Source organism: Clupea harengus, chromosome 25 (assembly GCF_900700415.2).
Source record: "Clupea harengus chromosome 25, Ch_v2.0.2, whole genome shotgun sequence".
Taxonomy (NCBI): Eukaryota; Metazoa; Chordata; class Actinopteri; order Clupeiformes; family Clupeidae; genus Clupea; species Clupea harengus.
In genome coordinates, this window is record NC_045176.1 from 14,156,140 (window position 1) to 14,179,561 (window position 23,422).

Consider the following 23,422-nt stretch of genomic DNA (forward strand, 5'->3'; position numbering starts at 1 on the left):
CGGAAATGTTGTTTGGGATAATTGTTTTAATTTCTCAAATTTGAATGTGGTTTGCAAGAGACAGTTTCGGCTGTGTTATAGCTAGAATTCCCACTACCAAGCTTGGCCAGAAGCCTGTTAGATAGCTAGCGCTAAAACTTAGTTCTGTGTTCTTTACCCTGTTGGTAGTGCATCCCATCATACAGCAGCTTTTAAGCATTTTTCAATTTTTTTGCTGGCAGACAGAAGTGACAAGGAGGCACCTTCAAACAATAGAGTCAATGGAGAGTGATGAAATGTGTTCTCCTCCGCGTTGGGTGGGACTGAATTGCCCTCTGTCTCCATTGTAGGATTTCGCCAAAATATTTCAGCCTATCGTTTTGGTTAATATGGAAACGACTTCTCAGATAGCCATAAAGCATGCTGTTGGTCTACGACGCGCCTGACTTTGTATTCAAGCTTAGTACCCTCCCCTCTTTGGCTGCTCGAGCTAGTAGTGACTAGTGAGGAACAATATGGCGCCGGGAGAAACTCTAGCTTTTGAACTAGTCGTTGTCTAAAGACCGGCGATCGGGCAGGATGAACCTCTGCGCCCAATATTTACGGTATTTATTGTTTATGTTTATGTATCTGAATTTCAGTGATCGATTTTGTGATTGATATAACATACAAAATTAGCAAAAACATTGTCGGAAGGCAGCTAACGTTTGGTAGCTAGCTATCTAGCGTAGCTTACTTGCTATTAGACAACTGAACAGCTTTCCTAAGCAGCTAGCTTGCTAAATTCATAGTTGAACCGGCTTTAGTAACAGTGAGTTGACTGTTGTAGATTAAAATGTAAACACTATTCTCCCCCAAACATTGCAATATTGTATAGCAAACAGCACAGAGGCTAAACTCAAGCGTTTATATTTTTGGGTCGTGCGAAAGCAAACGCGTAGAGCTAACCAGCTATCAATGTTGTTAGCGTTTCACCGAAAACTGAAGTGATGGCAATGTTTTCATCCAGCGGTGGTGGTGTCAGGATTTTAACTGCCAAACCATTAACTAACCCGAAATTCTTATATCCTCCCGACATAACTCTCTATATAAACTTGGACAAAACACTTGTATGTTTGTTGTTACCTTTTGACAAACCAATTACGTGGAAATATCAAGGTAGTACAACACATCTGTCAAGTTAACTTGGAGACATGCATTGCTGTTGTGCTAGCAAACGTTTGCGAAAGAGAGGTTAACAAGCGCTAACATTAGATGGCCATTCATTTGAAACGACAAATTGAAACGAACTCGAAAAGGACCAGCTTTATGTTGGCTATTAATTTACCTGTGCTCGTATCAACACTAGCAAACCAAAGTGAATGTACCTCGATTTAGATCTTGCTAGTGCGTAATGCTAAGTACGGTAATGCTAGCTAATACTCATGTTATGAAGATAGGATAACGTCGCTATTCAGGTAGCTAGCTAGCTTGTTGATTTAAACAACTCTGAAAATGACAGTACTAACTCTGGAATCCTGGCTAACGTTTCCCACTCTAATGGATGACATGTCTTAAACCGTATTGTAACCATTTGGCTAACAAGTGCAGATAAGACAGTGTTGTTACTGAGTGCGTCTTTGTACAGTTTGTGTCAAGGTAGCAGTTAGCTGTCTAGGATAGCCATCACTGGGTATCTTCGCTAACTGTATATGTGCCATGGTATAATAGATGCTTTGCAACTGACATCTGTACATTTGCCACTAAGCTGAATTCTCCCTGGCTTTAGACACTGATCTCTACTGTTATATGGTAACGCTATCGAATGTTCATTGAGATACTTATTGTGCTGTTTGTCAGCATTTAATGGTCAGCTTGAGCAGTCCTTGCTGTAGGCTGTGAACCGTAGCTTATGGTAACATGGGAATCGGGAGACAGTCGTGGTGCTAGCTAGCCTTGCTTAAGCTCGGTAACCTTGAGGTTAACCATGGTAACCGTAGCCAACACTGTTTACCTGTTGCTAGCAGGCGAGGTTATAAGCGACCAAGATACCAGATTGTATAATTGTATTTAGAGATTGAATGCATTTGACAATTCATCAGATGCTGATGTTGTATCGCGTGTGTCATATCAGCGCTAGCTGAGTAAATAGCTATCTAGATGCTCTGGCTGCAACTAGTCTGATGTGAAAGAATGAACTGCTTTGGATGTCTTGACAACCGCCACTGCATGCAGGTGGCAGTGGTTATAACGTATGTCTTTACTGTCTACTAACTCGTATTGTTCAGCAAGTGAAATTAAACAGAATGTCCCGAATTCTGTCTGATAGAACCACTCTAACTTAGAATACTTCGGCATTTGCCAAAAGGTCCATCAACATCAGTGACCGGGAGAATCAAAACAAATTGCGTGGTGGCTTTTCATGTTGGTGTGGTGTGATGTAGCCGACTAACAAGCTGGCTATCTAGCAACCTCTTTGCCAACAGGGAAAACGATGTATTGGATTGGTGAAAGAGTTGGCGTTTACTCTAATTGAAATAATGATGTGCAAACTTGTGTCGTGTTTATTCTGTTTATGTTTATGATGCATGTTTATTCTTATTGCAAGGGATACGCAGAGAAATGGCCTGCCAATTTTACCATCTGCAATGTTTTTCTATGGCTGCGAGAACTAGAAAAGTTGTAGCAGTACAAACCTATCACTGACACAACACCACCATGGATTGGCAAACAATCTGATTTGTCTTTCAAAATAGACATAGGCCTATTAGGTCAAAATATGTTTAACACTACCTCTCTCAACTCACGTCAAGTGATCTGAAAACGTGTGACATCACACGTCATTCGGTACTCTATTACCACAGTTTGCCCAAGTGTCATGTAAATACATTCTGAATGCATTCATTACAGTACGGTCTTAATTGCAGTAGGAACAAATAAATAACCACACTTTGTTTCCTCAAAAGTTGTTTAATCTGACCATGTAAACAGCTTCAGGTCACTGTCTTTTTAAAATGTTCATGACTTGATGATGAAACATATGAAAATGATCCCTTGAAAGAAACTGAAGTCTTTGACTAATACCCATACAAATGTGTCATTGCATAGTTAGTCTTAATTATTGCCATATCATGATTATCATCCATAATTGTCGGGCTGTTTCAAATTCCTATTCATCGTATTCATATTCACATTCGGGAGTGGAATGTTGGACTTTTAAGAAAGAGCATTGGTTTCTCTACAAAAAAGATGAAGAGTTAGGAGGGAAACCTGAGATCTTTGTTGCTGTCCCTACACAGCAGAGATGTTCTGTTCGGTCTGTGTCAACAACATGATAAACCAGCTAAAACAGTTTGTTTCATCAGTTAGATAGTTGCTCTCACTCACATAGGATGAATGCTTCTTGGCTTCGGTCTTTGTGTGCCTTAAGAATCAGCTGCGATCCTCTGTGTGCGTTTCACTTGGAATGCAACAGGTGATATCACAGTCTGGGATTGTTTTGCAGATCAATGTTTTGCCGATCAGACCTTTGCAAGTCAATGTTCAGAGAACAGAACAGAACAGACTGTTATGATATGCTGTATGTGAAACTATCTGTAAGCTTAATCATAGTATTGAACATAGCAGACATAGATAAAGCATAGGCTCTCATATTATGGTATCTAATGCTTGGTGTGGCACCACTGAAAGAACCTGCTGCAGTCATTATCACCGTGTCTCTCTCCCCGTGATGCGGGAACACTGGCTATCCCATAGATTTAAACCGAAGTACAAGTTAACATCTATTTAACATATGAATGGAAGTTAGTGTTATATCAAACTAATATATCCAGACATACTACACACTAATTGCTTAACAGTATTATTGTTTTTCTAGGCTTTTGGTCATTAACACTGCTTTCCTGTGTTTCTTTGAGCAGACAGGCAGAAGCCCTCAAGGCTGACATGACGGGTATGTCTTGATCCTGAAACTTCAATACTCTGTTCGTTCTGTGCTATTCTGTTTTGCCTTGATTTAGCTATTTCTGTGTGCTCTGCCTGATGATAATTCTCAAGAACATCTGAATGTTTTTTGTAACCATGGTGTCGCATGCTGTTACCAAGTGATCTTGGAAAAGCCAACAGTAGCTGGGTTTCCATTCAACTATGAATTTTGACTACTCAAATGCTTGAAATTTGCATAAAATTGAGTAAGTCGAATACGAATTGTATTCACTTGGGTGGGGGGTGGATTAACTCACATAGGGTATTGTGCACTTTCTCATAGGGTATAGTGTGACTAAGGTTGATGGCTTCCGTTAGATTTGCCCTGACAAGGTCATGGTCTGAACTCACAGCTGTTCAGAACTCCTCCCTTGATTAGGAGAGTGTCCACTTTTAAAATTTGCATTACACAACAGATGGAAATGTGCACAAATGCGCATTTATTTTAGCCAAATTTTAATAAATGCGCCTAAAATATGAGTATGAGTTGGATGGAAGCCCAGCTATTGCATGCTATTTGGGTTCTCATTTGTAAATAAGGTAGAGATACATGACCAAATATAGCCTAGCAGAAGGAGACCTTTTAATGTCAGTTTATTTGTTGATTTACGCAGATTCAAAGCTTGGTGCCGCAGAGGTCTGGACGTCACGACAGGCGCTTCAGGATTTGTACCAGAAAATGCTGGTGACAGACCTGGAGTATGCGCTGGATAAAAAAGTGGAACAAGACCTGTATGTGGTTTCATTTGTAATATTTTCATATCCAAATGTATTATGTGTTTAACCCCCGATGTATGTAGAATGGCATGAAAGTTGATGGTGGGCTGTTAAATACATTCAGGAAAGCAGAAATGGAGAGCAAATTTAGTTTGCAACTGTGGCCTGTTTCTTCAGCATGTTTTGTTCTCTTCGTTAGGGTACAGGTGTACTCGCTCTTCAGGTGAAGTTGAAACTAGTGGTGTTCTGTTTTTTCCCAGCTGGAACCATGCTTTTAAGAATCAAATAACAACACTTCAGAGTCAAGCTAAGAACAGAGCCAACCCGAACCGAAGTGAAGTGCAAGCAAATCTGTCGCTGTTTCTGGAGGCGGCGAGTGGATTCTACACACAGGCAAGTCTCAGGGATTTTCACTGGTGGGGGTATACCATTCTGTTTGAGCAAAGACCAAAAATCGCACCTTTCAGAATGAGCACACAACCCGCTTTTATTTTGATTGGGTAAAGGCTCCAATTCCATAAATGGAAAGACTTTGTTTGTTTAAAGACTCCCTGTGGTGAAAATCAAGTTTTTAACCTTGTTAACATGTCCATATGGTGTTTTTTTAATTTTTTTATCTGATACATGACGTATCATGAGTGCAACAAGCAGTCAACGTCATGGCTGAGTATTTCCACCTTTCAAAAAAACTTTCAAACATGTACTTTTGAGGAACAGAGATGCGTTTTTGGGGATTTAATTAGTGCCAGGAGAGGGACTTTAAAGCAATGGCAGGACCCTTTTTTTTTTTTAAGGGGAAAAATGACTTGCATTGTTTCTCTGTTTCTTCTTCCTTCTCTCTCGCAGTTGTTGCAAGAGCTCTGCACAGTTTTTAACGTGGACTTGCCTTGCCGTGTGAAGTCATCTCAGCTGGGTATCATCAGCAATAAACAGAGCAGCACCAGCAGCATAGTGAAGCCCCAGCCCAGCTCTTGCTCCTACATCTGCCAGCACTGTCTCGTTCATCTTGGAGACATTGGTGAGACCGTCAACACCAGCCAGCTGAGATGCCACAAGCATCTTGGATTACTGGATCAAGTTTTATATCATTTTTTACATCATTGAATCTTGTATTTCACCTTTTGGCAACAGTACAATAATATTAGCTGCTGTAGTCATACATGGCCTCATAGAGTAATTCAAAAACATTTTCTCATCCAGTGACACGAGGCTTGTAGTTATTCATTGATTGTTCTTCCTCTACCTTCCTTTCAGCACGTTACCGCAATCAAACCAGCCAGGCAGAATCCTATTACAGACATGCAGCCCAACTCGTTCCTTCAAATGGCAAGTGTGACATTAATTTCTGTTTAACAGGCTCAAGGCTAAAGCACTAATCTGTTTTACTGGGTATTTTATATATTTTGAGGTATGACTTGGTCAGTCCAACTAATATATAGCCTCTTACACCTGATTTATACTTGCGATTTGGTGGAACCATGACACAATTTCTTTTTTCTTGGAAGCATGAGGATCAAATCAATTGTGAAGACTGACAAGACTGAATAGCTTTTAGAACCCGCTCTCTTCTGTGTCATTTTCCCATGCAGGCCAGCCCTACAATCAGCTTGCCATCCTGGCCTCCTCCAAAGGAGATCACCTCACAACCATCTTCTACTACTGCAGGAGCATTGCTGTCAAGTTCCCTTTCCCTGCTGCCTCCACCAACCTGCAGAAGGCTCTCTCTAAAGCTCTTGAGAGGTAATGCCTCACAGCAGGAAGGGAAAGTGCTCTTCTAATGCAACTGGTAGAGCAAGGTGTTAACAACACCGAGGTCATGGGTTTGATATCCAGGGAGCGCACATACTGATGGAAATGGATATCTGCACTGTACTGTAGGCTGCTTTAAAAGTGTCTGCTAAGTAAACGAATGCAATGGGAAGAAATCTGTAATGTTATAATGAGGGACCTCTTCATCTATAATACGCCTTTAAACCGGTTTCTTAATACATGGATCAGGTATTTGAAGGAATTTGACACCATTCCCTGGTGTTCTCCCTCTTATCCCTCCTGCAGTCGTGACGAGGTGAAGTCCAAGTGGAGCGTGTCCGATTTCATCAAGGCCTTCATCAAGTTCCATGGCCACGTGTACCTCAGCAAGAGCCCGGACAAGCTCAGCACCCTGAGGGAGAAGCTGGAGGAGCAGTTCCAGGTACCCTCAGTCTTAGTTTACAGCAGAAATGTCAGAGCAGCCTCAATCAAAGTGTAGTTTTTCCATTTCAAGCGGCATGTTTCTGTTTCTATGCCGTTGTGCCCTTGCTCTATAGCTGTTCGAAGTTAAAGAAATTGTGAAGTAAAGGGAAAAGTGGTTAGCTCCTCGGTACACCTCAGGTGCTGTTGATAGATGCTAAAGCCCTTGACACACCAAGCCGGCGGTCACTGTTGGGCCATTGGTGAGTGTCTGTGGCCCTAGTTTTTGCAGTGTGTCCCACACCGTTGGCGCTAGCTGATTGAGCTGAATCGGCAGTGGAGCTCGTCGGTAAGAGAGAGATCACTCTGATTGGCTAACCCTGGAAAGGTGGCCCCCACATTTACTGTCACATTTCTAACAGGAGGTGGACAACTGCCTATTCAACTATTCAGAAGACCAGAGCCTGGCATTAGAATCCTCTGGCCGACAGTTTAGTCATCTGTAATATTGGCTGTTGCAACAAATTACCAGCTCTAATACCAACCTGGGCTCTTTTATTGTTTTGGCGCTATATATAAAATTGAATTGAATTTGAATTGTATTCCAGCTCTCAACACAGGCTTGGGAAAGCCCCTAGAGCCTGATGCTGTAGTATCCATGATTCCACCCGGTTTCTCCTTATTTTTCGACTTTTTGGTCCAGACACGGGGATGTGAGGCGACGCAACAGTTAGTTCTTTGATGCTCGCCACTAGTTCTTTGATATCGGTTTGGTGTGTTCAGTCGCTCTGAAAGGCTGCCTTCAGCTTGATGCATATACATAAACGAAATCTGCTATATGTTGCGGTACATCTGAAACATGTTCTTTGTAATACCAACTCCCACAAAAGTTTTCTTTGAAAGATTTCTTTGATTGTTTATGTTGTATTTTGGTTGCATACGTAAATGGATATTTTAATGCAAATTTAAACTAATATTTATTTCAATGTATTGATATTTACTCATCAGTCACAAGCATACATCCTCACTTCTTGTTCTTTGTGTGTGTGTGTCCTTTGCAGCGATTGATTCTCCAGAAAGCGTTCAGCTCCCAGCAGCTGGTCCACATCACGGTGATTAACCTGTTTGAGCTCCACCACCTGCGGGACTTCACTAACGAGGCGGACGAGCCGAGCTTCAGCTCAGATGAGCAGATCAGTTGGTTCCAGCTCCTGGGCCTCTTCAGTACGTAACGCCTGACTCATCCGCCACCTTGCATAGATGAAATGGCCTCACTGATTGGCATGCTGCTGGCACTCTCTGGATGTCAGTCTCTCATAAATCAGTTAAATTAAAATGGGAGAAGTCAGGAGGCTTGTTGGCCTCCTGGCTCAGTTACAGAAGGATAATCATGTGTTTTTCGTTTTCTTTTTTATTTGTGGTGTTGCGTAACAACCACAGTTGGGGTTTGTTTATTAGACATTTCTGCCTGAGAGCATTGCTTGTTTGTGTATGGCCTGAAAGAGACGGTGATGCGCTGTGCTGCTCTAATCTGCGTCTGTGGTGCGGTTTACTTCCAGTGTCTTTCCTGGGAGCGATGTGCAGCCGAGTGTTACTGACGAAGAACCGGGAGGAGATCATGGGCGAGTGTCCTCTCCCGGCCATCAAAGTGTCCCTGGACTGGCTGAAGCTGAGACCCACTGTCTTCACAGAGAGCGTCGTGGACAAGAGACAGTAGTATGTCCCAACGACTCCTTTTTTTTTTTCCCCATGTTCTCTTTTGGGGCTCTTGAAGTAGCCCTCTGTTGTACCCCCCCCCCCCCCCCCTCCATAATTTGTCTTCCCCTAACACAATACAACATCTGCCTTGGTAATGAAGAGCAGTTGTACGGCATGGAGATATTAAAGGAGCAATAGGCAGGGAAGCATCATGAAACAACATGTGGAGGGGAGGGTTTTCAACCACTGGGATTGAATGTGCACCCAGAGCATTATCAAATTTCAATTTCGGGTCGCACTCGTTCAGAAGTTGTCAGTTACTCTCACAGAGGTGTTTTCATGTGCTAAAAACCTTAGTAGTTTTTTTGCATTTAGCATCTTTACTGGTAGGGAGAATAGCTGTCAATTGGACCTTTTAAATGTGTCAGTAACTTGCCAAAACTATGTAGCCATATGATCTTCCCTCTCTCTTTCCGTAGCGTCTGGCCATGGCTTGTGTCTATTCTCAACAGCTTCCAGCCCAAGGAAGATGATGTGTCGTGTGTATCAGGTAAACTTGATTTTTGGCTTGAACTTTGTGTGTGCCATTTGTCTATCATCATGTGAGTTTGCTGCCTTATTCACAGTTAAGGTAACATTGTAGTAGTGAGTTGACATTGGTATTATTTTGCATGGTTTGGATATTGTCTCTTGAAATGGCCTGTCTGTCCTCTTCAGTCACCCCTCTCCCTGAAGAGTTTGAGCTGCAAGGCTTTTTGGCCCTCCGACCTGCCCTACGGTGAGTGGCAGAGGAAATGTTTACATGTAATGATACATGTATTTTTTTAGTGTTTTTTTTTTTTTCCTTGCTGTACATATCTGATATATGGTATGCTTGCCCAGGACTCTGGACTTCTCCAAAGGGCACCAAGGCATTGCCATCGGCAAGGATGGCCTTGTGGTGCACTCTCGCCATCAGCGTCTCATCAGCCTGGGCAAGTGGGTGGCAGACAACCAGCACGGGTAAGTTGTCAGTCACAGCCTTTCCACTTTAATCACGCCATTCACCCTTTAAAATGTGGTACTTTCCCATCTCAAGCTTTGAAATCTCTTTCCTTCACTTTCTCTTTCACTGACATTGTGATGGGGTTTACTCATCAAAAACAAGACAAGAAAAACAAGAATTCTCCAGGTGGTTTCCATTGTCTCAGGATTTTGTTGCTCTTTGTTTTGTCCATGCAATCAGGCCTCTGCTGTCCTTTACATTTCTTTCTAGTGAAGTGAAATGTGTATTATTAATGCCGAAATAAAGAAGCTGAGCTGTCTTCAGCATAGGTTAATGTGACACTTTTAATGAATACGGAAATGACCCTTCGTTTGTTTGTTTGACCTGAACGCTCTCTGCCTGCCTGCTCTGCTTTCAGGCTCATCCAGTACAGGGTGAGTGACGGCCTGCTGTTGTTCATCACCGACATCCCAGAGAAGGTCATCGAGGAGCCCCAAGAGAAGGACACGCCTGTCCTCCAGGAATCGTCCAACGGCGAGCAGATGTCCCACGAGGGCTCGCTGGGTCTCAAGTCGGTCCTGTCGGCCGGGAAGAGCCAGAACAGCGTGCTGGACATCAGCGAGAGGCCGGTGGTCACCTTCAAGGAGAACATCAAGCCCCGCGAGCAGAGCCGGGAGCAGGGCCAGGGCCAGGGCCAGGGTCAGGGTCAGGGGCGCGGCCAGCACCAGAGGGATGGGGGCAAGGAACGTGCCGGCTACGGCAAGGGCAACGGAGCCGCCGGCAAGAGCGAGCAGAAGAAGGAGGGCAAGAGGAAGAGCGAGGTGAAGAAGAATAGCCACGACAAGGCATGCGACGCTGGGAAACAGGTACACAGCAACGAGGTGACGTTTACAATTTCAGTGTTAACATCCCTCAATCCCTCTCTTGGATTAATGATTTAAATCCATTTGATTTGATTGACGTTTGATTAACATTGCAGTAATCGATCCACTGTTTGTATGTGTAAAGGTGAAGACACAGGCTGACGTGAGGAAGACCCCGGTGACTGAGGCGAGGAAGACCCCCGTCACCCAGACCCAGACCACCGGCTCCTCACAGTTCATCCCCATCCATCACCCAGGGGCCTTTCCTCCTCTGCCCAGCCGAGCAGGTGCGGCACACCAGCCAGTGTGATCTCCACAGAAATATATTCACACACACACAATGTCACAGCCTGTTTTTCAGTAATCAGTTTATGAATTTATAATGCCACTCACTGCCTCAGTAGTCACTAATTAAAACAGAAGCATGCATTTGTGCTAATCATTAATCAGTAATTTATCACTCGTATGTCATTCGTAAGCATTTATTTGTTGATGTGACGTAGCTTCTAATCGGACACATGTTGAAATATGGTTCTTTTTGTGGAATGTGTGTGTCCTCAGGTTTCCCTCCCCCTCCGTACGTCATCCCCCCCCCTGTGGCCTTCTCCATGAGCCCTGGCTTCACCTTCCCCACCAGCGTCCCTGTCCCCGCCCCCTTCCTCCAGCCCGCCTCCCACGCCCAGCCCGCCGGCCAAGTGCAGTCTGGGAAACCCTCACACATTCCCTACAGCCAGCAGCGGCCCTCCGGCCCCGGGGCCATGACCCAGGGTCCCCCCCAGGGGCCCCATACCCAGCCCCCTCCGCAACAGCCTTCCCAGCAGGCCTTGCAGCAGTCCGTGCAGCTCCAGGTGCAGCAGCAGCAGCAGCAGCAGCAGCAGCAGCAGTCGCCCACCAAGCAGGCTGCCCAGCTGGGCAAGAGCCCACCGCACCATCCCGGCATGCAGCAGGTCAGACCTCACCCCCTGGACTTATTTTCAGTTTGTTTTGTATATATCCAACTCACCTTTCGCAGAGTCCTGCCCCCCCATAATGGTTCATGTCCAACCCTACTTTAGCAGCTGTTTCTATGTGAGGGAAGTATGTCAAGCTTTTGACAGTGCAGTATTCTGAAACAGTGTGCGTATGGCACCTACAAATTGGATAGCAGGTATTCCTAAACTTAAAAGGGGGCATCCTTTTTCTTCCCCTTCCCAAAGCCCAAAACTTAAGAGGAGCGATGCCGGTGATGGATAAACCTGTGTGGAAGACCCCTTAGCCAGCCTAATGCATCACAAATAAGAAATACATATCTTTGACTGATCCAAGCTTCAGAATTCTGGCTCCAAGGTACTCTGTAAAAGTAGTCTCTGGTCAGAGTTCTGGCTCCAAATTCCAACAAGTATCCATCTACATTATGGGCACAAAAACCTGGTGACCTTATGTAAGAGAAACAAACCGTTAAGGGTTGCACAAGAACATCAGCTCGTTAGGGAAAAACGACACCGATTTTTGACTCATACATTCACTGTACAGCCTTATCGGATGTGTCCCTTGTAGCCTCAACAACTTTACAGGCATGGCAACAATAACTGGGGGGGGGGGGGGGGGGGGGGTCTGGACTTTGTGAAAAGTCAATTCTGTTTTTTTTTTTTCTCTGAATTTCTGTCTGCCTTTCATTCAGTAAGCTCTCAATTTCCCCTTGAATTGTTCTTGGCCCTGCAGTGGGTCAATATTCCTTCTCGTATTCCTTCAGGAGGTTGTTTTATGATCATGCTGAAAGCCCTGATGGTCCAGTCAGTGACCTGCCACTGTAATAAAGAGGGGAGTTATTAATGTTCGCCCCTTTCCATCGCTTTCTCCCTCCCCCTCTGTCACAGTACATGCCAGTGGCAGAGCAGCCGGGGCAGATGTGGGGCCAGCCGCAGGCTCAGAAGATGGCCATGCAGATGCCCATGAAGCAGCAGCAGCAGCAGCAGCAGCCGCCGCCCTTCTTCATGCCCCCCCAGGACACGCTCAAGCTCTTCGAGCACTCCATGTCCTCCAGCGTCACCATGCAGCCCCAGCAGCCCCCTAATGCCAGCATGGAGAAAAAGCTGAAGTTCCCAGAGGTCAAAGTGCAGCAGGACTTCTACTGGGAGCCGATGTACCGCGCCTCTATTGCCGACAGCAGGGTTGGCATGGGGGAGCGCATGATCAAGCGTCAGCCGGGTGTGTTCTGCCCCGACCAGGAGAACACCACCAGGGGACCGCCATACGAGGTAAGGAGGAAAGCAGTGACCGCGAGGACACTAGGACACTTTATTATTATTATTATTATTATTATTATTCCAAACGGAAAACAAAAAACACCTTGTGGTGTTAAAAAATAAGAGCTCCTAAAGAGTTCACACGCTACTCTACTTTGCATGAAAAGGTGCTTTGTTTCCATTTCCCTTTCTGTTTCACCTCTTTCCCCTAACGGTCCATCACAGCATGCCATGCGCTTTCAACAAGTAATGTGCAGAACTGCATTCGTTCAGAATATTTTAGGTACAACACTAACTAATGAAAAACTTAGTGTAACTGCACAGTCTGGTTGGACGTATCCTTATTCCTGCTCTGTTAGACAGATCCTCATCTTCCAGCTGCCTATCTTTGCGGTTTCTCTCTGTCCCTTTTTTTTCTTATGGGCTTTCTCTCTTTTCTCTTTCCTTTGCTCTGTGCTCCCTCTCTTCCACTAGGACAACAAGAGCTCCCCTCTTCTTCCTCCCGACCTGCTAAAAACTCTAGCGGACTTTGAGGAAGAGGAGGAGCTGGTCTTTGCTAAGCCCCCTGGCTTCTACCAGTCCATGGCTGGCCCTCTTAGCTCTGCTCCTGGGAGAAACATGTTTGTATGTAGCTCTCTCTCTTTGTCACTGCTGGGCTTGGTGTGGAGGGCTTGCTTTGGGAAATGCACCTGTGAAAGAGTGCCTGTAACATTAGGACTCCTGTCACTACACACATTGCAGAATCTCCACAGTTGTTTTGTTTGCAATGGGAATGAATAATAGAGGGAAAATACTGAAAAAAGATGTAATAGTGTTGTCACCACATAGAAAGTGTATTTTTATAAATGACTACCTGTGTAGTAAGTACACGAGCTAAAGGTGTTCAATGATGTGATTACTCTGCTAGTCATGGATGGATGTGTTTTCCAGATGCCAAATCAGTCCAGGATGGAAAGTGCTGAGGTGATGAGCCAGTCCTCTTCCCTGCTAGCCCGCTCTGGATTCCCCATCCAGGTCAGGCTGCCGCACACACACACACTCTTTCCTAGTCTCTCTCACTTGCGTGCTCACACGCATACACACACTCCCTCTTGCATGCACGCAATCCCTCTTGCATACGCACACATTCTCTTTCCCTCATGGTCGCTCGCTTGCACGCACACAAACACACACAGACATACACAGACTCACTCTTACACACACACACACACACACACACACACACACACACACACACACACACACACACACACCCACACACACCCACACTCTCTCTCACACACAGCCTTGCCTCGGCTTCCTAGACACTAGTGCGTGTGTCGGCTCCATGCATGCCCCTACTGCTGATGCAGGCTTTTCAGCTTTCTAGGAGTGTCTGTCGGCGGCCCTGAGCTGCAGACGCGGTGGCCTCCGACTGTCCTCAGCTAGATAAATGTGTATTGAAGTGTGCTGTAGACAGCTGGTGTCTGAGGTGAACACTGCCATGTCTGGGCTGCTCGTCAAGTCAGCGTGGAGAGTCTGTGTGGTGTGAGAGTGGCTTGAGTGTGTGTGTCTGTGTGGTGTGTGTGTGTCTGTGTGTGTGTGTGTCTGTGTAGTGTGAGAGTGGCTTGAGTGGAAGCGCTCAGAAGACTTCACACATTTCGGTGTTTATGGGATTCTGTCCTTGGAGAGTCATGATGCCAATAATGACGGAGATGTCTCTCTCTCTCTCTCTCTCTCTGTCCCTAGGAGAACTCCTATCAGAACAACAGCATTTTCAGCGAGGCCTATGGGAAGAACATGGTACCCACACCCAAACCCGATGTTCCCATGATGCACCAGGAGCACTCGCTCTACTCCCTGTTTGAAGGAACTCCCTGGTCCCCCTCCCTGCCCGCCAGCTCTGGTACATTCAACCTCTTTTTCTTTATCTCACCTGTATGGGGTCTAATGTAAGAACTACAGGAATGTAACATTGTAAAGAACCAAATGAGAGATCCAACATCCAGCAATCAAATGAGGGACCTGTCGTTTAAATTGTTGTTGTATTTTTGATACACTCAGTGATCCCTCCCATTGTGTTCCAATGGTGGCACTGGTATTGCAAGGCACTAACCGCCTCAAGGTCAACGGTTCGATACCTGGGGAGCGCACAAACTGATGAAGCACTTCTATCCGCACTCTACTTAAATTAGTCTGCTAAATGTAATGCAAATGTGAAATGTGCTTAATAGCTCATTTGCCTCTGTTCCCCGTCAGACCACTCAACGCCTGCCAGCCAGTCGCCCCACTCCTCCAACCCCAGCAGCCTGCCTTCCTCCCCACCCACACACAGCCACCCCTCGCTGCCCTTCTCCAACTTCGGGCCGATCGGCACGCCCGACAGCCGAGACCGAAGAGCCACCGACCGCTGGAAGGCAGAGAAGACGGGTAGGCCGGGTTCCCAGTTTTTATTCACTACACCAAATTCACCTGGCATGGTTGACCTTACAATGTTAACAATCATGCTCACTTTGGCTGCTGTCTCCGCTTGTTTGAATAATGACTGAGACTGAGTTGCTGTTCTACAGTGCATGTGCTGACTGTATCTCTCTCTGCAGGCGTGAGTGGCTTCGGGCTGGACTACCTGCCCGCCGCCTCCTCTACGGCCCCCGAGACCAGCTGGCACCAGGGGGGCCCCACCAGCAGCTGGGCCACCCAGGACATGCCCATGGAGGACTCCTCCACCAACCTGCTGGACAGCCTCAAGGTAACGCCCCACATCTGCATCTCTGCCTCTCTGCCTCTCTGCCTCTCATGTCTATTGGAGGTTGGTAGAATAATCATAGGTAGCCTCAGACCCATCTTTGGTCAAGAATACCCCTGTCCCGTCCCTGGAAATGCACGCTATAGATATGTTTTTTTTGTAGCAACCCTTAGCTTACAACATTGGCTCTTACAAATTCTTATGTTCTTTGAGGAAATGAAGCATGTTATGAAGTACATATTGCGACATTATTCTAAGAAAAGAACAACTGAAAGGGTGTGTGAGGTTGTGTTGGTAACTGTGTGTGTGTGTGTGTGTGTGTGTGTGTGTGTGTGTGTGTATGCTCCTCAGTCCATCTGGTCGAGCTCCATGATGCAGCCAGGCCCGTCTGCGCTGGAGCAGCTGCTGATGCAGCAGAAGCAGAAGCAGCAGCGCGGCCACGGCCCCATGAACCCGCCGCATTGAGGGGCCGCCGGAGCCCCGCGCCCGAGTCACACCTCGTACTGAACACGAAGAGGAAGAAGAAGAAGAAGAAGAAGAAGAAAAGGAAGATGATGATGATGATGATGAAGAAGAAGAAGAGATGAAAAAAAATAACACAAGCTCCAATCGGAAATTACCGGCGCTAGTGGCGTATGGAGGCTGGAGACGGCGAACGATGCGTAGCGACAGGCTCCAACACCAAACCGCTCGCCTGACCGAAATGAGGGAGGTGCAGCCCTCTCCTCTCCTCTCCTCTCCTCTCTCTCTCTCTCTCACTCTCTCACTCTCTCTATCTGTCTCTCTGTCTCTCACCCTGTGCCCATTGGGGGCGGCAGTGAGGGCATGCAAGCACCTGACCCATCGCGCTGCTCAGCACGTAGCCGCAGCAGAACTCTGACACTGAGGAAGTAAACACGAGACTTCCTCTTTGACTGGACCCCTCCCATCCTCCCTCCTCCATGCTTCCCTGGTGGGGCGAGGGGTTGGTTCAAGGTTACCCTCCTCTCTCTCCTGGGTTTCAGGATTCTGGATCCCCCCCCTCCCCCTTCCCCCTTCCCAAACTCTGCTGACTCACGCTCTGTTATCGGCTTCCCCTTATGATGTGCACGATTCACTCTGTGCGTGTGACACACTGCACATGCAAGAGGAGATGTGTGTATGTGAGTGTGTTCTGTGTGGGAGGGGGAGGTGATGGAACTGATGTTTTAAGGGAAAAGGAAAACAAAAACCAAAATCAAAGGTTAAGAACCGTATCAGAAGGACTTTTTGAGTTTTGAAGTCTAGATTTGTTTTCTGAATGGCAGAGGAAGGGCAGTGTGTCTCGATGGGGGTGGAAGCAGGAGAGGAATGAGTGAATGAATGAAGGGAAAAAGAGTCCTTGGCTAACCGATCTGTTGGAACCTCGAAGCGTGTCTCGCGTCACGACTGCACCGAACACAGTTAGGCCACAGATGCAGACGTGGACTATGATGTCATTGTGACGTCCGCTCTGCTGATGAGAGTGGAAATGTGTTTTCAGTAAGGTGCATCCCCACTGCACTGTAGCCAGGGATTGCTCCATAAGCTTATGTGACATTATAGCTCATCAAAGGAAAAGATACCTAAAAAATTCAACCGAATCAAAAGGAACTAGGGGTTAGATCATAGCTTATAGGGTGTAGTATTATTAGCTGCAATTGAGATTGCAATTATTAACAATACTGTATTTTGTGACTTGTTCTGTAGAGTTTTAGCTTTCTGAAATATTATTGCGTAAATATGTTCAATAGTTTACTGCAAACCGAGGGAGGTCCTCATATATTTAATATGACTCTCCCCCCCCCGCTTCCTCCTCTTGTTTCTTTAAGTACGTCTTTGCTCTAGCTTACCTGCATAACTGACATATTCTTTTGTTCATGTTCTTCTGCCTTTTACTAGTTTTAAGCAGCTTTATCAACTCTTGTGCCTGTTCAGTGTTTCTTTTTTTCTTTTCCTTTATTTAAAAAAAAAAAAAACAACACAAAAAAAAACCCAACACACACACACACAAAATGATTCTATCTATCATGGTTGGCACTGCTGTAGAGTTAAGACGAGCAAACGGGTCCAGCATCAGTGCTGCTGGTTCAGCAATACGGGGCACACAAGCCAGCGGAGACGGTTTTTATGGGACAAGTGAGCACTTCACAACCACTAGCTGTACTCGGATCAGTGAAAGAGCGACTCGCCGTCCTGCCTCACAGGCTGTTGTCACAAGTGAAGGCCGAGACGAAAGGGGGACACCTGGAGATGCGTCTGTCACTCTCTTTAACTTCTTTAGTGGGATAGGAGAAGGAACGACTTGCAAGATAACACGACAATAGCCAGCACCACGCCACACAAATCAGCACAACACATGGAACAAGTCACACCGCTACCGACTATGGCATCTCTCTGTACTGTCTGTATTCTGAGGTTGTTAGGTGGTCCGTTTTGTAGGTCAGGCGGTATCCGAATAGGTGCACCAGATGTGAATTTGTGTTGACTATTGGCTGGTATATCTGTAGTGATAGATCAAGTGTTAGGATTGAGCTTTTATAGTCTAGACGGGATTATCTCCATGACCATGAGGTTGGCCTGTGTCTGTTTGAGGACAGCAGTTTAAAGCTAGAGGGCGCTGTTGCATAGGCTTAGAGTTCTATGAAATATATCCACAATGGTCATTTCTTTATGGTTCAGACAGTAAAAGCGTTTTGTACGGAGAAGGGTTCTAAGAAAGACTGAGTATCTTGTATGAGGGGGAAAGTGTGTTTTTATTTTCATGTAGAGAACATTTTATTAAAGACAACTTAATGATGTGTCCATTTGCCGTGTGATTGTGCTACTCTTGTTGCATTTAAAAAAAAAAATTGTAATTAAAAAAATGAAAAATTTAATCATATTGAATTTTTGGGGACAATTTAGGCCAGAGGCTGTGGTTTGACAAAATAAGCTGATGAAGTCTTTGATATGTGTTGGACTATTAAGCCTTATATATATTTTTTTCCTTCTTTTGGAATTATTATTTTTCTTTTTAAATCACTGGGGGTTTTCAGTACATGCACCAGTGCTCTTTAACTGATTTCAGAGGAAACACAACACATGTTGATGTTGGCCACATGCTACCAGTGCTTGCTGTAGGTTTGGATGTGTGGTGACACTGGGCAAGCAGCCCCCGGCAACCATTCTGAGAATGACCTTGATTCTGAACTGCCATTGTTTCTGTGTACTCCTGTGCAGGAAACACTTCCCCTCAAATATGGCTCTACTGTGATGTCCACTTCACTATTCAGTATACGAGATTGACCCTGCACCTTTGGGCAGCTCCGACATTCCATTCTGAAGTCCCCACTGGGTGTTCCAGCTGAGAAAACCGCCAGCTTTTGTTTTTACAGCAGCATAGCACACATTTGAAATGTGCCCCCACCTGAGTTTGGCTTGCCAGGAGAGAATGACCTCCTAACTTCTGCATGATAATATGGCCTTCAGAATACTCTGTTTAGGGTGGAGGAGATGTTAAGTTTTCTGTGAGGGGGGGGGGTTTAAATCCCTGAGGAAGGGTTGGTTAGCGGAGTGTAGATGTCTCCTGTTATGGGCTTGTGTTCTGAATTTTTGTGTTTGTCTTTCTGTAGACATTTGGAAACGCTGGAATCAGCTATGCCTTTAATAAAGTAAACCATGTCCTCATCCTGTGAAGTTTTCATTTATTTATTTTGATCTCAGAATTTTGTCTATGAAACGTAAACAAAAAAAGATGTCCTTTTCAACAAAAAGGTTTATTAACACTGGCCTGTTGGCCAATAAATTAGAGTATACAATTGGGTTTATGCTACAAATACTTGACATACAGTGGGGAAAATAAGTAGTTGACCCCCTGTCGATTTTGCAGGTTTGCCCACTAGAATGTGTGATCTATAATTGTAATGGTAGGTGAATTTTAGCAGTGAGAGACAGAATATCAACAAAAACATCCAGAAAACTGCATTTTTATAACGGTTATGAATTTATTTGCATTTGATCGCAGCAAATAAGTATTTTAACCCCTACCAAACAGCAAGAATTCTGGCTCCCACAGACCAGTTATGTGCCCACGAGGCACACAGATTAGTCCTCATTAGGCCTAAAAAAGGTACACCTGATCTCAACTGGTGACGTGTATAAAAGAAACCTGTCCAAAGAATCATACTATGCACCTTCAACCTCACCACCATGGGCAAGACCAAAGAGTTGTCCAAGGACGTCAGAGATAAGATTGTAGACCTGCACAAGGCTGGAATGGGCTATCGGTAAGCAGCTGGGTGAGAAGCAGACAACAGTTGGTGCGATTATTAGCAAATGGAAGCAACACCAAACAACTGTCAATCGCCCTCGGTCTGGGGCTCCATGCAAGATCTCGCCTCGTGCAGTATCGGTGATCATCCGAAACCTGCAGGATAACCCCAGAACTAAACGGGGGGAGCTTGTGAATGATCTCAAGGCAGCTGGGACCCCAGTCACCAAGAAAACCATTGGCAAAACACTACGCCATAATGGTTTGAAGTCCTGCAGCGCTCGCAAGGTCCCCCTGCTCAAGGAAGCACATGTACAGGGCCGTCTGAAGTTTGCCAATGAACACTTGAATGATTCTAAGGAGGATTGGGAGAACGTGATGTGGTCAGATGAGACCAAAATTGAGCTCTTTGCCATCAACTCGACTTGCTGCGTTTGGAGGGGGAAGAATGCTGAATATCACCCCAAGAACACCATCCCCACCGTCAAGCATGGCGGTGGAAACATTATGCCTTGGGGCTGTTTCTCTGCCAAGGGCACAGGACGACTTCACTGCATCGAGGGGACTATGGATGGGGCCATGTACCGTGGAATATTGGGCGTGAACCTCATTCCCTCCCATTGAAAACACAACCTTAAGGATTTGGAGAGGGTCTGCAAAGAGGAGTGGACCAAAATCCCTCCTGAGATGTGTGTAAACCTGGTGACCAACTAGAAGAACAGTCTGACATCTGTGCTTGCCAACAGGGGTTACTCCACCAAGTACTAAGTCATGTTTTGCTAGGGGTTCAAATACTTATTTGCCGCTATCAAATGCAAATCAATTCATAACTGTTATAAAATGCAGTTTTCTGGATGTTTTTGTTGATATGCTGTCTCTCACTGTTAAAATAGACCTAGAAGTGGGCAAACTTCCGAAATCGGCGGGGGTTCAAATACTTATTTTCCCCACTGTATGTTTTCTCAAGATGTCTTAGGTTCTAGTAACTATCAGTCTGTCAAAGTGATTAACTTCATCTAGAGGTAATGATGATACTGATTTTCTTTAAAAAAAAACTAGCGTTCTCAGCTCAACCCTTAGCTTCATTTTTCAGATATAATTGTTTAGAATAATGATTAATTCCATCTTGTCAAACTGTAGAGGGAAACCGGGTGTTGCCAGCCAAAATAAACTATTGCCTCCAGCAAGTTTAAGCATAAAATCATGACTGGCAGTGTTTAACTGCTACCTTGACACAGCTAAAAGAGCTTATCAGACATCTCAGGGTTATAGAAGATGGGTGTTTTGTAAGGTGGATATGGAGTGGGTCTGGGGATTAAAGTTGTGGGTTTATACTGGGTGGCTTGGTTGCATGATGACTAAACATGGCTTCACGACATTAGAATCAATGTTTGGAAATAAGTCTGCTTATCGCTTAACACATTGAAGAAGGTTTTTGTACAGATGGTTAATTCACCTGCTTACAGGAAAGAGTGTTTCCCCATTTCTGCTGGTGTAATATTCCTACAGAAATGTTTTTATGTATAAACACCTGCCAGGTTCATAAAGGAGCTCACAAGTAGTCTCAGGGTGTGGAGCCACTCGACTGCATTTCATAATGGCAGCAGTTCCTAGAATATGAGTCTGGGATAATTTACACTGTTTCTGCACAGTACCCACATCCTGAGAGGAAACCAGAGTGGTTTCAGGTTTGTTACCGCACTCATACACCATGTACCGTGTGACACTCTTCTCAGTACAAACTCCATTGTGTAGTTTTTGCTCAGCCGTTTGTCACTGTGGGCTACCACAGTCACACACACAACCTACTGCTAATACAAAAAGTGCCTGTTAGACTCCTCATAGTAAATTAAACCCTCAACACAGCTTACACACAGCTCATATTTTAATTCCTAAATGTTTATTTAATAAAAGACAATGTCAGTCACACAATTTTAGATGTAATGCTTTACTATACTTTTAGTGATTTTAAACTCAAGTAGTGATTCATTTTGGCCCTTTACTGGAGTACACATGCACAACACACATGTGCACAAGAATTATACTCACATTTAAAATATCACAGAAGTATAAGTTAACTGCGATTGATGTATGAAACATCATTCTTCCTTCTTCCGCACAGAATTTTTTTTAGATGCAAGTACTCATGCCAATATAACAACTGCCCAACCATAGATACAGCAACAATGCACAACTGGCTGGAGACGGCTGCAACACATGCCGCATGTTGTCCCTTGGGTCCCTCTTGCACAGTACAACATGTGCTGTCTGTAGCCCACAAGGGCTAAACACAACATGGCCCAACCATAGAACCTGAGCTGCAGGATACAACAACTACAACAACAAAGCTGCCTTCGTGAGCTTTTCCCTGGGGTTGTCAAGCAGGTCCCTTCCTTCATGAGTTTTTCTTTGAATTAGGCCCAAGGCACCTCCAGAAGGATTCAGTGCCGTCTGGCATCCCAGAGCCACCACCATCCATGCTCATAATGGGTTAGAATACATACCACTACCATAGACAACAACAGATAGACCTCAACAAGATTTCACGTATCTCAGTTTTAGTTCAGGTTAATTCACGACCCCAAGTAGTCTGCAAGCGCCTCAGCCACAACCACTGACTCCTTTAAAGCTCCTTTGAGTGACCGTCCTCGAAAACCAAAATCCAATAGAAGTATAGAAGTGTTGTGGTTGATTTAACTACAAAGCCTCTAACACCTATCTCCACTAGTCTTGTGTGTGCTTGCCAACCTCGTTCCCTTGCCTCCACTACCAGTTCACATACTTTAGCTTCTTCCTTTCTAATGCTCCCTGAATCACATTTTCAAAGTAAATTGTTGACTCAATAAACAATGTGCTCACACCCAGAATACAACACCAAGTCTGGTCTCATAGCAGTCTCATCAGCCAGCAATCTCCATTCCCAATCTCCAATTTGCTAGTACTGTGTGTACGTGCCTGGTATCCATTTTTCTGCCCCTCTCGCACAAAATAAATCTTACTTTACCTGTCATTAACCGACAAAGAGTTAACCTCAACTCGTTTATTCTCACATATTATTACTTTTTATTATTATTCTCATTTGTTTAGTCTCCACATGTAGCGACCCTGGGTAGCACTGGGAGCCTGGAGTTGGGAGGACATCATAAAGCTCCAACAATGAATGTAATGTGGTTAGCGTCCGTAGCCCAAAGTTCTCTCCAGCAGATATTCCTTGTCTCAACACCATGCCAGTTCAACCATTGGCCTTGATTTGCTTGAGAAGCCGCTGCTAACTTGTCTAGTTTCCTATTCTTGCTCGCAAACAAGGCTAGTTACCACCTGCCTCCTCTCCAGCAATGTAGCCTTACCCCACACCAATATTTTGTTAATTTGAGAAACAAATATTTTGCACAATATATTTCATCATCATCATCATTGTTTATTCAGGGAGAATTGACTGAGCACAGGGCTCTTTTGCAGCAATGCCCTGATTGAGGCTACATAATACATACAAGAATAAATAAACAAACCATAACAAAACAAAACAGACAAAATAAATAAACAAAACACATTAAACAACTCAGAAATTAAGTATATAAAAAAAATAACATAAAGTAAAAAACTTTTGCAAACTCATTCGTATTATCAATACTATGTTCGTCGCCCAGAAGAGTGAAAAGTTTTCCAATGCGCCTGCGAGATAAGATGCTGTCATTTAATTGGCTGAAGTGGCAGAGTCAGAAACTTTGTGAATCGTGACTTGCAGAAAGAGAGATGGCAGTAGTCTGACACGGTAAGCTAGTAAATACACCAGGAAATAATAAAGCCTCAAATAAGTATTTCGTTTGGTCTCAGCATTGATATTTTTGA

General features: G+C 44.8%; 1 protein-coding gene across 4 annotated transcripts; it reads left to right on the top strand.

The window, feature by feature from the left end:
- The first annotated feature begins 417 nt into the window (after positions 1-417).
- smg7 (SMG7 nonsense mediated mRNA decay factor) lies at positions 418-18,990 on the top strand. 4 transcript variants are annotated; one of them, XM_012826331.3, is made up of 23 exons: positions 418-584; positions 3,879-3,910; positions 4,557-4,674; positions 4,920-5,052; positions 5,506-5,677; positions 5,914-5,985; positions 6,249-6,399; positions 6,715-6,850; positions 7,890-8,052; positions 8,388-8,544; positions 9,006-9,076; positions 9,244-9,304; positions 9,409-9,528; positions 9,930-10,392; positions 10,520-10,661; positions 10,936-11,321; positions 12,231-12,611; positions 13,074-13,223; positions 13,530-13,613; positions 14,328-14,484; positions 14,838-15,008; positions 15,179-15,327; positions 15,676-18,990. In XM_012826331.3, exons 1-23 carry the CDS (start codon positions 559-561, stop codon positions 15,787-15,789), a joined length of 3,609 nt encoding a protein of 1,202 aa, XP_012681785.2. In that variant the 5' UTR covers positions 418-558; the 3' UTR covers positions 15,790-18,990. The 4 variants fall into 4 exon arrangements, with proteins under 4 accessions (XP_012681785.2, XP_012681791.2, XP_012681798.2 ...); XM_012826337.3 differs by having other exon boundaries at positions 419-584; positions 9,930-10,377; XM_012826344.3 differs by lacking the exon at positions 13,074-13,223 and having other exon boundaries at positions 419-584.
- The last annotated feature ends 4,432 nt before the right edge of the window (positions 18,991-23,422 follow it).